General features: G+C 41.9%; 2 protein-coding genes across 5 annotated transcripts; both read left to right on the forward strand.

Annotated features, from left to right (window-relative positions):
* The first annotated feature begins 981 nt into the window (after positions 1-981).
* Positions 982-9,517, forward strand: LOC133153101 (tropomyosin alpha-1 chain-like). 2 transcript variants are annotated; one of them, XM_061277159.1, is made up of 10 exons: positions 987-1,213; positions 1,423-1,548; positions 3,341-3,474; positions 4,444-4,561; positions 4,628-4,698; positions 4,781-4,856; positions 4,955-5,017; positions 5,275-5,344; positions 5,806-5,884; positions 6,480-6,677. In XM_061277159.1, exons 1-10 carry the CDS (start codon positions 1,100-1,102, stop codon positions 6,481-6,483), a joined length of 855 nt encoding a protein of 284 aa, XP_061133143.1. In that variant the 5' UTR covers positions 987-1,099; the 3' UTR covers positions 6,484-6,677. The 2 variants fall into 2 exon arrangements, with proteins under 2 accessions (XP_061133144.1, XP_061133143.1); XM_061277160.1 differs by lacking the exons at positions 5,806-5,884; positions 6,480-6,677 and adding an exon at positions 8,685-9,517 and having other exon boundaries at positions 982-1,213.
* A 146-nt stretch (positions 9,518-9,663) lies between these two features.
* Positions 9,664-14,029, forward strand: fbxo22 (F-box protein 22). 3 transcript variants are annotated; one of them, XM_061277009.1, is made up of 7 exons: positions 9,664-9,860; positions 10,074-10,206; positions 10,448-10,535; positions 10,619-10,711; positions 11,602-11,754; positions 11,933-12,095; positions 12,366-14,029. In XM_061277009.1, the coding sequence occupies exons 1-7, from the start codon at positions 9,730-9,732 to the stop codon at positions 12,757-12,759; spliced, it is 1,155 nt and encodes a 384-aa protein (XP_061132993.1). In that variant the 5' UTR covers positions 9,664-9,729; the 3' UTR covers positions 12,760-14,029. The 3 variants fall into 3 exon arrangements, with proteins under 3 accessions (XP_061132993.1, XP_061132992.1, XP_061132994.1); XM_061277008.1 differs by having other exon boundaries at positions 10,448-10,511; positions 10,592-10,711; XM_061277010.1 differs by having other exon boundaries at positions 10,448-10,511.
* Positions 14,030-14,142: the final 113 nt, after the last annotated feature.

A 14,142-nucleotide genomic window follows, 5' to 3' on the forward strand; every position in this document is an offset into this window, starting at 1 on the left:
CCGACATGCATCAGCACAGAAAGCCACTCAGACAAGCTGGATGATGATCTTCTACGGAGAGAGCGTCTAGTAGTAGCCAGGATGTTAAGTATGCCAGCCAGGAGCTTCCTAAATGATCCCTGGAACACAAACACAAAGTGCCACAGGCTAACCTGACACCCCCCTCGGAGGGGGAGTAACTTCCACATGAGGCTTATTTAATCAGATAGATTTGCTTTGCATGAATAGCTCACATGCACAAGATACTCAGACACGACCTAATTTACCCTGACTGTCTAATGCCATAGATGACAGATAGATATTGTATCTACTGTAAATTAATATCTATAAATATATATCAATAGATTATAGTATGTATAATAAATAAAAAATAGTTTGTAAATAAATAAAGAAATACACATGCTTATTTTTAAAGCAGTCAAAGGTGAATTCTTTTTTTCACGTAAACTTAAAATCTAAAATAATGTAATTAAAACACCATTATTCAACAATTAAAAGGAAATTAAATAATATATCAAAACTTAGACTTATCCCTTGGGATCGTTCCCTCAGGAAATTCTGGTTCCACAGAAAATAGTACAAAAGAGAATGTTGCACATGAGCAATAAACAAAGAGGTGAGTAATAAAAACAGCGTTTGTAATTTATGGAAACCAAACAATCAATACATCAGCAGTACTATATTTTGAAATGAATAATGTTATATTTTTGGTTCATTATGATCAGCATGTTCCTTCATGTTACTGCATGGGTGGTGTTGAAATAGGGCTGGACGTGTTGTTGGCACAAGAAAGAGAGGGAGAAGGTGACGGGCTGTTTGACTGCCATTCATCCCCCATGTATGGTCACACGAGTGGTCAAATGTCTCGAAGGAGCGAATCGGTGAAGACTCGCAAAAATAGGGGCTCCTGTCGAGGGAGGCAGCTGCAGTGGTTTCCAAAAAAGTATTGGGTGTCCCGTGACCCGCCTATCCGAAAAGACATATTTGACCAACAACAACTTGGGTGAGCTCGCACTCCAGCTTGGCCGTTCAGTGTGGTTCAGACGCTCCACTCCGTTTTTCTTCTATACGCGCAAAAAACACCAACACTTAAGCAGCCATGGATGCCATCAAGAAGAAGATGCAGATGCTCAAGCTCGACAAAGAGAATGCTTTGGACAGAGCTGAGCAGGCTGAGTCGGATAAGAAAGCGGCGGAGGACAGAAGCAAACAGGTTGGCATCCAATGCTCGTGCGCTTTTACGCGTGGAGCGAATGGCTTTGCACGCGCTCTAGTGTTTGTCTACAGCCATAATAAATAAAATACCAGTGATTATTGTGATTATGTCTGAATATTCTTTACATTATATTGGTGAACAATTCGTAGTGGGACACCACAATTGCCTAAAAACTAATAATGGGCATCTCTCTCTCTGTGTCCCAGCTTGAGGATGACTTGGTGGCACTGCAGAAGAAGTTGAAATCGACAGAGGATGAGTTGGACAAATACTCTGAGGCCTTGAAGGATGCCCAGGAAAAACTGGAACTGGCTGAGAAGAAAGCCACAGACGTGAGTTCAAATGACCTTGAAATCTCAACCACCCAGCTCCCCTACATTAATGGCTACACAATGCAATAATTAATAAGTACCTGTGGATAGAATGTTATATTTAGCATGTCCTCTATATGGTAAGGTCACTGTTCCTGAGTACATTCCACAGGCGGTGGCACCAAACCACATACTGGTGTCGTGTGACACCAGACTGCTTTTACAAGCATGTTTGGCCCATGTAGACCTTGACAGATATGTGCTTGTTCCAGTTGGCATGGGTCATTTCCATTATGTCCATTATGTTAAATGACCAATTTTCTGACTACGTATTATACATTGAATAACCACAGTGACCCTTTTAGTTGAAAATCTTTTATTTTTTATTTTGTTTAGAGCAGTTTATCTCAAGAACGAACCTAACTAGTAACAGTGATTCAAAGCATTCAAACAGATAAGTCAACTATTTACTCAATGAGCAAGTGGATATCCCAGGGATACCCCAGTTAGTAAGACATTAATTTAGCTAGTATTAGTCAGTGGTTAGTGTGAAATCACTTATTTAGTGAATCAGTTGAGTAGGAAATTAGTCAGTCAGTTTTCTACTCGGTCAGTGGGTGATTTATTCAAGTAGTCAGTCACTTAGTTACGTAATAGATAGTTAGTTATTTAGTTTGTTAATCAGTTGGTCAGTCTGTCACTTATTTATTCAGTCAGCAAACAATAATAATAATGATGATAATAATAATAGTTATGATGATAATAATGCTAAGAATAATAACAATGATAATAATGACAATAATTGTGCAGAGATTTAAAAAGTCCGTACTGTAATAATAACGTTAAACCATATTTTTAATTGAAATTGATCACTTATTGAGATAGCTCAATTTTCCAGTAGGAGGTGCCCTTTTTATTTGTTACTCAATTAGGTCGCCCTAATTTTTAACTAGTTTATAAAAGACAATATTTTTATTTAAATAATAGGATAAACATAAAAATACATACAATTCATAGTTTGTATATATAAATTCAGTTAAATAATTTCCGTGAGAAGCGAGTCACTTCCGGGTTCGGTGGCACGTCCCAATCCTCATCAGGACTTGATTAAAGTGCGGTGGGGGCTGAGACTAAACGCGGCGCATCTCGACTTGTGTCCGGCGGCGGCGCCTTTTTGAGGAGGCCAACAAGAACGACACTAGCTTAGCCGGAACGACGGTCGGGTCACAATCATGGCCGGTGGGAGCTCATTGGAAGCGGTGAAGAAGAAGATCAAGTCGCTACAAGAGCAGGCGGATGCGGCGGAGGACCGGGCTTCTTTCCTCCAGCGGGAACTCAACCTGGAGAGGAGCGCAAGGGAAGCAGTAAGCCAACGCTAACGATTTAAGGCAATTAGTGATGAAGCTCCCGACGGCTTTAAGCGTAAATCTGGTCAAAAAAGCGTGGCAGCGAGGCCCAGACAGTGTCGCTTTATGTGTACCAGACACACTTGTGTTGTGAGTCCCCCTCCACCATCACCAAAAACGCCCTGGATCGAGTAGCTAGCTTGGCGACAGGTTCCTCCTTGTGCTAAATCCCACAAGCATCATTTAGCCTAAAACCGTTTCCATGACTTAAAATACCCTGGTTCAATCATAAACTTTTGATAATTCAACCCAAACAATGCTAAAATACTGCACCGCCGCACCCCTCCTTTCTGCATCCCTCACCACGCCCAAGATTTGTTTGGATGCTGCATGTCCCACGAGAGAAGTTTTTCTTTTTCAGCTCTCCTGCAAATACACCTGACTGACTTGTCTGGTGCCCTTTCCAGGCTGAGGGTGATGTGGCCTCCCTGAACAGGCGCATCCAGCTGGTTGAGGAGGAGTTGGACCGTGCCCAAGAGCGTCTGGCCACGGCTCTCACCAAGCTGGAGGAAGCTGAGAAGGCTGCTGATGAGAGCGAGAGGTACGTGCACTCCACTCCATTTATATATAAGAATCGAAATAAAGTTTCAACAGGATATTTAGAAACTATCAAATGTGAAGATAGAAAATACAAGCTTTGTATTGAAGGTCAGAGTTCAAAGGTCACTTATCAGGATAAGTGACCAGATAACCTCAACCTAAGCAATACTGTTACATTAAAGAAAAATATTATTCTTTTGAACACGCTCCTATTTGCCTCATTTGAGTCATTCTTGACAAAAACTGTATGTTGGAAGACCACTCCCAAGCATCTGTCTCAGTGATGCCACATCTGGCCACATGTTGTAATGCAGCGTTGAGTACATAAGGAACAAGGATAGAAAAACCTCACCACCCCTCAGGGATCACTAAACTAAGTGGGACAAAATAAAAAAATATATATATTTAAAATAATAATAATAATGGTGCAAATGTATAAATTCATCAATGGTTTCCTTGTGATAGCAAACATAGCGCTGTGGATATTAATAGCTATTGATAATAACATTTTCCAATAATAATGGTGATTGTGATGGACTCGATTAATGGTGCAGATTAAATATGCTGTAGGTATGATATGCTGTCATAAAATGAGGATCCGCCGTCTATAAGGCATTTTCATAGGCATGCACGACGTTCCCCCAGTAACTATTAAATGTACATCTAATTTTTTTGTTTTATGTTGTCAGCATTTGTGCGTTGAATGTTATAGGGATGTTTTGCAATGGTTCCTCCGAGGTTTTATTTGCTTGTAGAATTGCATGGTGAGTTGGAACTCATACTCACCCCTGATCTTTAGCCTCTTCCACATTTTGAACAGGCTCAAGTGTTCGGTATTTTTATAGCTGATTAGTTACTGACACAAGGATTCCCATGTTCCAAAATGTCTTCTTGGTAACAAAGTTGTGTGTTTTCTTTTTTTTTTTATCTTTGCTTTGAAATAACCAATGTGCCAATTGTGTCCCCTCAGAGGCATGAAAGTCATTGAGAACAGGGCGATGAAAGATGAGGAGAAGATGGAGCTGCAGGAGATTCAGCTGAAGGAGGCCAAGCACATCGCTGAGGAGGCTGACCGCAAATACGAGGAGGCGAGTTTCTCAACTGGAGGACTTGTCGAAGATTTACTCTAACCCGCATTGCATGTTTGACTTCAGGTGGCCCGTAAGCTTGTGATCATTGAGAGTGATTTGGAACGTACAGAGGAGCGCGCAGAACTGTCTGAGAGGTAACAACGTCACATTTCAAAGTTATACTTGGATATAGCGTTGTTTCATGACTACTTTCCAATCCAAACAATACAACCACAGCAAATGCTCTGAGCTTGAGGAGGAGCTCAAGACCGTACAGAACAACCTGAAGTCTCTGGAGGCTCAGGCAGAGAAGGTAAACCAGCAGAAGAGAAGAATGACACAACATGACATCATTGAAGCTGTTTGTGGTGTTGTGACACTTTTTTTGTTGTTCTTTGTATGTGACCACAGTACTCGCAGAAGGAGGACAAGTATGAGGAGGAGATCAAGGTTCTTACAGACAAGCTGAAGGAGGTAAGAAGGCTCATATTGTGTCAACATATTCACGTCTGAGAATTGGTGAAGCAAATTTTTCAATTGCGTAGTTTTGTGTTATTTGCTTGACTTTTTTTGTATTATGAGATGGTTCTATAGCGGAGGGATCTTATGTGCTTCATGCATTAATTGCATTTACCAAATATGGTTCCTTCCTGTATAAGGAGCTAAAATGACCCATTTTGAATGATCACTTTCATTATTGCGGGTGCTAATCTTTTCTTAACTCCTCGCAGGCCGAGACCCGTGCTGAGTTCGCCGAGAGATCAGTCGCCAAGCTTGAGAAGAGTATCGATGACCTGGAGGGTATGAATTTATTTCAAATCTTATTAGGGCAATAGAGGAACCCAAATTTAGGTCTTACAAATTGGGTCTTTGAAATGCAATATAGATGTCAAATCATTAACGCGGGCGTCACGCTTTTCAACGGTTTATCGCGAGTGAAAGAAAAGTTGAGGCGGCCGTGCTGTTATTTGATTTGGCAGCGATGCCCCTCGCCTGTGTCTTGCATTCCGATCCGCTGGCTGTTCAAGGCCGGCAGGTGTCAGGCCAAGGCTTTCCACGACTCCTTTGGAATCTGTCACTTCTACCGCAGCTGTTGCGTTTCTATTACTGTCCCGCTCCCTTCATGGTTTCATTGTTTGTGTGTGTGTATTTAGGTTTTATTTTTTTTGGGGCTGACTTCATTTCATTCCTTCCCTTCTTCTTTCCTCTTTTGATTTATCTCAATCCGATCCACCACCGTGGTAATAATTCCCCCGCCGTAGATGAGCTGTATGCCCAGAAACTGAAGTACAAGGCCATCAGCGAGGAGCTGGACCACGCCCTCAACGACATGACTTCAATGTAATTCAACAGGATGCTTGTGTGTGTGTGTGTGTGTGTTTGCTATTCCTTTTTAATAGTCGACCCACACACAGCCTTGAACACTTTAACAGACAATAGCTCCTCCTTGTGGCATGTCTGAGTTTGTTAACCAATTAGCTCTAGGCGTGTTTAGTCCAGAAAAGTACAGGTGCATTTCAATAGAATAAATGTCGTAGTTTGATTAAAAATTTGACTGATTCAGCACACACAGTAAGTTAAAGAAACCCCCTAAATTTAATATTTCTTGACATAAAATACAAATGAGTTTTCGTAATTTAAAAAGTATGAATTTTCATAGAACGTTTAACTCGTTTTTTTTAATGGTTCACTTTTTGAATTGAACTACTCGAATGAATTTTTCGACAATAGTTTAATTTTTTGCGACGCACCTGTATGTCCACTAACCATATCTAATAATTAAGTACGCATTGCAGTTTTTAGTCGAGAACCTCGGTATGCAACACTTTGCCTTCCTTACCATCTAATTTCTCCCCTCTGCATGCTTCATTCTGCCTTTTTGTCTTTTTTTTTTTTCTGTCCTTTTCACTTTTTTGTTTATTCTTTTCTCCTACAGCTAAATGCGTTCATCTCAGAAGCCACATGCTGCTTCATTGTCATCTGTCTGTGCAGCGCTGCTCGGACTTTCTTGTCTTTTGTTCTCTCTGTACTGCCGCTTTGTGTACACCTTGAGCCACCGCTGCCGCCACCAACTCTCATACACACCTTTCAAGCCGTTTTACTTTGCTGTAAAATAAAACTTCTTCCATCTGTGTCTGCACTTTCCCCTTTTTCCTCCTGCAATCTTCACATCCATTTATCATTTTTATTTGAGTTTTGTTTTTCTGTCTTAATTTATTTTGTTGAGTAGCTTTTGAATAAATTTCAAAGCTCCTCTCCCATTTGCTGTTCCCTGTCTCTGTGTGGGAGGACGATTATTATGAATAGGAGTTTTGTTCTCATGTAGTGTAACATTTTAAAGTAGGATGTAAATATTGGTCCATGGTGAAATTGTTAGTATTGTAGACCTTTTAGATTTATAAATGTTACATTTGTAACTGCCATCGAGGTTTTAAACAAAAATACACAGTTTAATGACGAAGGGATTTTGACAGTAATAGATCCCTGCCTATGAACATTCTTGCGGCTCAAGTTAGCCAATGTTTATAGTAAAATGTTTATTTAAATCCTCGGTTTGTCACAAGGCGTCACTTTTTTCCCCCCCCTCTCCCCCAATTGAGGTTTGAGCAAGCTCCATATACGCGCCTGTTAGGTATCCGCATTGAATTCCACGTCATCCGGCCTAGGTCCTGCATATCACAATTAAGATACCAGAAAATTGAGTGACTAGTTCCGTCACGAATTGTTATTACACTGCTTCCGCTGTGTATAGCCGTAGATCGATAACAACAGGATTGTGTGTATTTGTAGAATATCAGTAAGTATTGGACTTTAGCGGTTCCACTGATGGCAACAAGCGTTGTTGTGATTTATTATTTTTCCGGCCGACAAAAGATGCGTCGGCTGGCTCACAAGAAACAAACGTCTTTGGTATAATGCTCCAACCTAACCTCCGCCGCCCTGTTTTGTCTTCTGCTACTAACCTGCCTTCTATCTCCTCTTTTCCTTTCTTTCTCTCACCTGCCTTCCGACTGTCAAGATCACCTTTACAAGCAGGTTGAGAAAAACCGTCATCTCACCAACGAGCTACGGGTAGCCTTAAACGAGGCGTGAGGCGGTCACTTCACAAATGTCCTCATACTTTGATGCCGTGTGCATATTCAACAGGCTTCGGCGCACAGCTCCGATCAATGGGTGCTTTTAATTGGCAGAAGAAAAAAATATTTTTTGGGACTATATATCATACTGCATGATTCGATGGCTTCTCTGCGGAAGGTCAGACGCACTGGAAAATGATCAATTATTGGTGTTTGACTGCTATTTGTTTTTCCGAGTTACTGTCAGGGCTGTGGCACATTGATTGAAAAGTGATAATCTTGTGGTTCCTAAGCATCGAGAAACCCACTCTGTTTCAAATGAAGACTTTCTTTTGTGTGCTTCAGGCTTTCTCGTAAGATGGGTCTACTCTATGCAAGTACAATTCGCAGAACAGAAAGTCAAAGCTAACAATTCACCTTCCATGAAGCCACCGACCACTCTAGTTGTTGTTCCACTTTAAGTCAGCAGGGGTCAGTAATTCGCGTTTCAAATTGTTGCCAGCTTGTCAACAAATGAAAAATCCAATGCTTCCGCTGAGGGTAGACAAGGAAGTCCATTTGGATTTTACTATTTGTGTGCCTCGATATATGCGGAAAACTCGGACGCTCGTACTTGATGCACAACGAATTGTTGATACAGGCAAATACCAAATAATTCATCAATCTGACCAAAAAAAACCTACATGTTGTCTCTGAATTGTTTCTCTTCAATCAACATGGGTCTTCATATAAGGCAAGTTTTCCCTCAACTTTCACCAAACGTAAAGGGATCTTTTTAGGAGAAATGCTTCTGGAGCCGAACTTTTTACTGTGGCAGAAAACTGCAAAGATGTATACAGACAAATGAAACTGTTCTATTTGATTGATGGAGTCGTAATCACAGCCCTGCCTTTAACTCAAACTCCGAATATTGACCCCACTTATTGTTCATGTGTAGCTGTGCTTTACACTCATTTTGTGACCACGTTGTCCATAAGTGTGTACAGTATACGCCTGACCCGAGCTTTCTGTTTGTTTGCAATGTTGTTTGAACGGGTCTTAACGCTGCCATGCTATATTAACAGATAAACTTGATCGTGCTAAAGAAGAGGACCAGAGTGCAAGGCAGTTGCTGGATCAGACTCTCAATGAGATCTGTAACATTTGACCCCCAACATGGTGACTGACTGTGGCGCAACATGGCTGCCATAAACACAAGATGCGTTTGTATCTCCTCAGACCTCAATAAGAAACAAGCTACTGTAGATGAGCACTGTAACCACATAGCATTCACTGTATGTCTTTATTGTTGAAAAAATAAGCACTTTTTTCCCAGCCAAAATCATATCATGTGGTTGATCAGCTATGATCAAGCCAAGGAACCTTTTATTGAATATTTTTGTAGTTAGTTTCTTTTTGTTTGTTTGTTTACCCCTTAAACAACAAAAAAAACCTGTTACCTGAATGTACACAATATATTTGCACTCATTTTTTGTTTCATTGTTTAGCTGTTTTCTGTCATACCAATTTTATGATCATGGAAATGTTAAGATCATAAATAAATTGTTAAATGAAGTATATTTGTTTGTTCATGTATGACCATGTTTGACGATCCAGTCCATTAATAGAATGCTTCCTTACTAGTAACGTCCCAGTCTGACATTTCTGTAAACTAGTTGGACTTGGACATTTTGGTGCTACTAGTTGGGTCCAGGAGCCGAGAAGGGTTTGATACATGACACATTTCCACTTGTTGGGCGTGCCTAGTAGCCTTTTACAAGCAAAGTTTGCAATAAGTGGCCAAATGTGGCACACTTGAATCATGTTACCCGGGTAACATGACTTGATGAGGACAAAGAGGGTATAGAACCAATATGGATAAATGATAAACAAATAAATAAAAGCATTTATGGATAAATGTTCAAGCGGATTTCCATGTCGTATTATTCATAGGGATAATTTAATTTATCTTTACGTTGTAAAGATAATTTAAATCTGTGGCATCACTTGCAATTATAACTCCTGGCCGATAGGGGCAGTAGTTTCTTTTGACGTCACTATATTTAACAATTCCGGGTCGATCGTGAAATTCCGTAGCGGGGCAGCGTTGTAACAAAAACGAGAGGAAAAATGGATGATAATCCTGCTTTCGACGTCTCTCCGTCAGATAACAAGGCAACTTATGTACTGAGCAACGTTGTGGAGGTCGTTGAGCGAATTCTTACTTTCGTTCCGACCAAATCTCTACTACGAATCGCAAGGTAGGGGAATGTTTTCTTGCCCAAGTAGCAAACTCCTCAGGCGCTCAACATGGCTGTTTATGGGAAGTGAAAGTGTAACTATGACTTAACATGACGTTATTTTGCTGGTGTCTATTTTACACTAATTGTTTGTTTTTTTAAACATGCACTTGTCAGCAGTGCTTCCCCCCGCTAACAATGCTAACCATATGTTCGTGTGGTTCATTTCCAAAGTGTATGCAGGCTATGGAGCAACTGTGCCCGACGAGTGCTTAGAACACAGCAGCAGCTTACTTGGGTGTCAGTCTGTGGGCCGTCCACCACGGAGGTTAATGCCCTCTGCAACAGTCTGACTGACGAGGTGGAGGTAAAGACAAGCACACACAATATTAACTACAATGGGCTTACAGTAAAGTTGATACCAAATACTGACACTTCATAAGGCTTTTGTTTTGTAATTGAAATAAAAATGTTTTATTTCAGTCAAACATTGTTTCAAACATTGGCTTTCTTTATGTAGCTCTTAATCACTAAAGAATCGCAGTCGTTCCACAGTTGACAATTGGTGTCATCCCCTCATCACTTGCACTTGACTTGTGTTTTTACAGAAAGTGTTTCTTCTGCCCAAAGTGGTTCTCACGATGATGGACCACGAGGCTGTCAAAGTTCCAGGTTACTGTTACAGACAGAAAAAATGTTTGTATTCAGTATTACAACAGTGTTTTGTTGCATGCTTGATAAATCTGTTCCAGATCTAAGCAGTCCTCTTTTTCTCAAAGCAAAGAGGAGCCGCCACAGTCTAGTTGAGGAGCTCAGTCAGGTCTTCCCAAAGAATTGTGATATCATGGGCATTGCTGCACCAGGAATTGTCTGTAAGTTTGCTTCTTTTTGTTCTAGAGATGCCAACCACCACACTTGCTTTCAAATTCAACTTAGTCAGGCCAACTAGCTGGCATGGTTGCTTGTTAATAGTGAGTGTTTTGTGCCCATGCCAAAAAATACAACTTGGGTACCAGCATTTGTGTCCACGTGCCCAATCAAAAAAACAAAGCAAGATAAACACCAGTGGGAATTCCTTGGCTACTGCGGGCAGCAGAGAAAGGACGCGCTGGAATAATGCACAACACCTTGCAAGCAACTTGAGAAGAAGGATCGCCCGTTTTTCCGCACACAACCTCGGCATTAATCCACGCCCCCCGTGCCGAGTCAGAAGGGGGGCTGTCACCTCCCTGCCTGCTTCCGGCCCCCCACCCCCTCCCCTGATAGATGGCCCGTCTGCGGCGCCCCACACTCGCCATTTCTCCACATAATCACAACCCTGCGGAGAAGTGACTCTCCATCAGGCGGGCTCTCCTTGGCGGGGATGATGGCTTGTCAGGCCTCCGCCGTCGATCAGGCCTAATGGCGGGCCCGGGCTGTTTACCATAACACTCATTTATTGGTGATATTGCTGCCAGGGGGGTGGGGTCAGCGTGGGGTCGCTGTGGCTCTAATTCAATCTGAGAAAATCTGTGATTAGATTATGTATGAAGGCTGGGATGACATGTAATGGGTTTTCTTGTAGCCTGAAGTACAAGTAATTTATGCACGTTGGTTATGGACTGCAGGCCATTGAGTGGCGCATGTGGGAGAAATAAGACATGCGCGTGTGAAATCTTTTCTGCAATGTACGTGTCCTTTAGCACGTCAACAAAATATGGTCATCAGCAAGAGGGTGCCTTTAATGTATGGTATATTTATTTGTGCGCATGTTTATTTACAGTAACTCCCAGTGGCTCTCGCTCCAGTCCTCCAAAGGAATATCAGGAAGGGGAGGCCGGCTTTGCCATTATGTTCCCAAGCATGGAAGGCGTTCACATCAGACCGTTTCACTTCTGCAAGAAGTCCCTCTCTCAGAGCGCGCTGAAAGAAGCTGGTGAGTGTAGCAGTGTTCATAAAAATCACAATCTGAGTTAAACAACATGGTTGACATTTTAACAATACGCATGCACATGCTCACCACAACACTATTCCTTCATGGTGACTCTTATAAAAGGATACAATGTTCCATGAAGTGTATTGATTTCTTTTTTTTCCCCCATGGGCTTCTTTAGGACTCATTGACAACCCAGAGTTAAGAGTTGTGCTGCTGTTTGTCTATGAGGCGTATAAACCTGGAGGAGCCCAGTTCCTTGGCCAAATCCTGACGCCTCTGGCTAAGAGCAAAGCTCTCATCGCAGGGGGAATAGTAGAAAGTGTCTTTCCCGCTAGCCTCTGGTAAGAAACACAAAGCAGATTTCGGTACGTGCACTGTTTGCTCATGTAAAAGCAGGGGGTGTGTATTTACGCAACAGGGCGCGTTTGTTAGCGGATCTGAATGTGATTGGGTGAAAGCATCGGGGGGGTTGAGCCTGGACACTTCAGGACTGTGAACTATTGGACTATTGTAAAAATGATGTTGGTTAATCGATATTGGATTGACTAGCATCACGTCTGAAAGGAGCATTGTACTTTTCCCATCTTTGACAACATTGTTGCTCTTTGCAGTTGTAGCCGGGGTGCGTATGGTGTGGTGGGCCTGGCCCTGAGCGGCCCCAAAGTGCAGGGCGCCTCGGTGCTCCTGGACCAGGAAGTTAGCAATCCCAAAGCGGCCGAAGACACCATCCGCAGGCTGAAAGCCGCCAAAATCCCAGAGAGGAACACTCTGGGCTTCATGTTTGCGTGCGTAGGCCGAGGGCACAATTACTATAACAACCAGAACAATGTGGAGGCTGACGCCTTCCACAAGGTCTTCCCCGGAGTTCCGCTGTTCGGCCTTTTCGGCAACGGTGAAATCGGCTGCGATCGCATCGTCAAAGATGACTACACACTGTGCGACTCCGACGCGGATTGTCTTCAGCACGAGTACACCACGGTCATGACGCTGGTCCATCTGGGTTGATGGCTACAAATTCACTCCCATTTGACTAACACGAATTGAGCAGGAACGCGTTGGAGTCATTCTTCGGCCAGCCGTTTGCGTCTCTCTTAAATAGTTACAATAGGATAACACGCGTCATCTTTTATCGTATCCTACTGTGATGTAGCAGTCTTGTCAAACATAAATGTTTCAGGCGGATTTTGGGTCACCTTATAGGGTTTTGCACCCTGAGCTATTGTTAAAAAGTTTCTGGCAAAGGCACTTTTTCTTCCTGTACAAGTAGATGTCACTTTCTTTTTGAAAAGCTAGGGCAGTTTTGCGACACAATGTGAGCAAAAGTATTCAGACGCATGCCCAATATGTGCACAAGCACATCGTAGAGCTTTGGTGAAGCTTTACACTGCCGTTAAAAAAAGGAAAAAAAGCTCTCTTTCGTCATCATTCCCTTTCATACTGAACACCGGTAAAGTTGACATGACTTTTTTTTTTTGGTGGGAGGGTGTGGCACTGTACCTGTTTTAGTTCTGTTAAAGCATTTGAAGACCTTTCACTTCTTCCGTACTAAATGCATTCAAGCATGCCTTTAATGGAATGAAAACAGAAAGGAGTCTTCCCCAACTGTTATGCCAAATCTTGACAAAGTTTTCTAGGGGGAATACAATACAATAAATGTAATACCGTTGCCCTTTCATTGTTGGTTGTCAAGGTCATCGCCACCTGGCACGGCATTTAGGCTTTGTTTTTCTATCTTAAGTGGAGACCGGAACTTACTGAATAGTGATTGGCAAATGTTTTGGTACTCTCAAATTTGACAGCCTTCCAGTTTTCAATGTTGACTTTGGCTGTGGTCAAGGTGCAATTTCCACATGTATGTTGCATTGTGGTGTAAATATTGATATTTAATATTAATCCTTCTGTTTTGTTTGAAGAGTTCAAATATTTCTGCTTAGGAATACTGCCCCTTTTTTAAAAATTTGAGATTAAGTACAAGCGCTGCAACAGAAAAAGGTGGACAGCCCGTTATGCAAGTTAAACCATAGAAGGACTTTAAGAAAATATACATTAAGCCCACAAATGTTCATCATATGTCATCTTCTTGTACTAACTTTCAACAGATAATAGGTGAGTATAGTTTTCTTTGAATGTATGTAATGTAGTTTTTGTTTTTTTTGGGGGGGTGATCATTTTTTTCGTCTGGGTGACAAGTGCACTTTTCTTACCCAATGTGCCAAAATCAGATCTTCATTCTATCTGCCCAAATCAAATAAATGAAGACCTCAAACAAAACGAATCGTGAGCCGTTTACGTGCTTGTGTGTTTTTCATCTCCCACGCCGTGCAACGAGCGTCTAACATGGTCAGCATCCATTGATTGATGTGCGCGCTAACCATCGGCTGGCTAATC

The sequence above is a fragment of the Syngnathus typhle genome, linkage group LG4, assembly GCF_033458585.1.
Source record: "Syngnathus typhle isolate RoL2023-S1 ecotype Sweden linkage group LG4, RoL_Styp_1.0, whole genome shotgun sequence".
In the NCBI taxonomy this organism is placed as follows: domain Eukaryota; kingdom Metazoa; phylum Chordata; class Actinopteri; order Syngnathiformes; family Syngnathidae; genus Syngnathus; species Syngnathus typhle.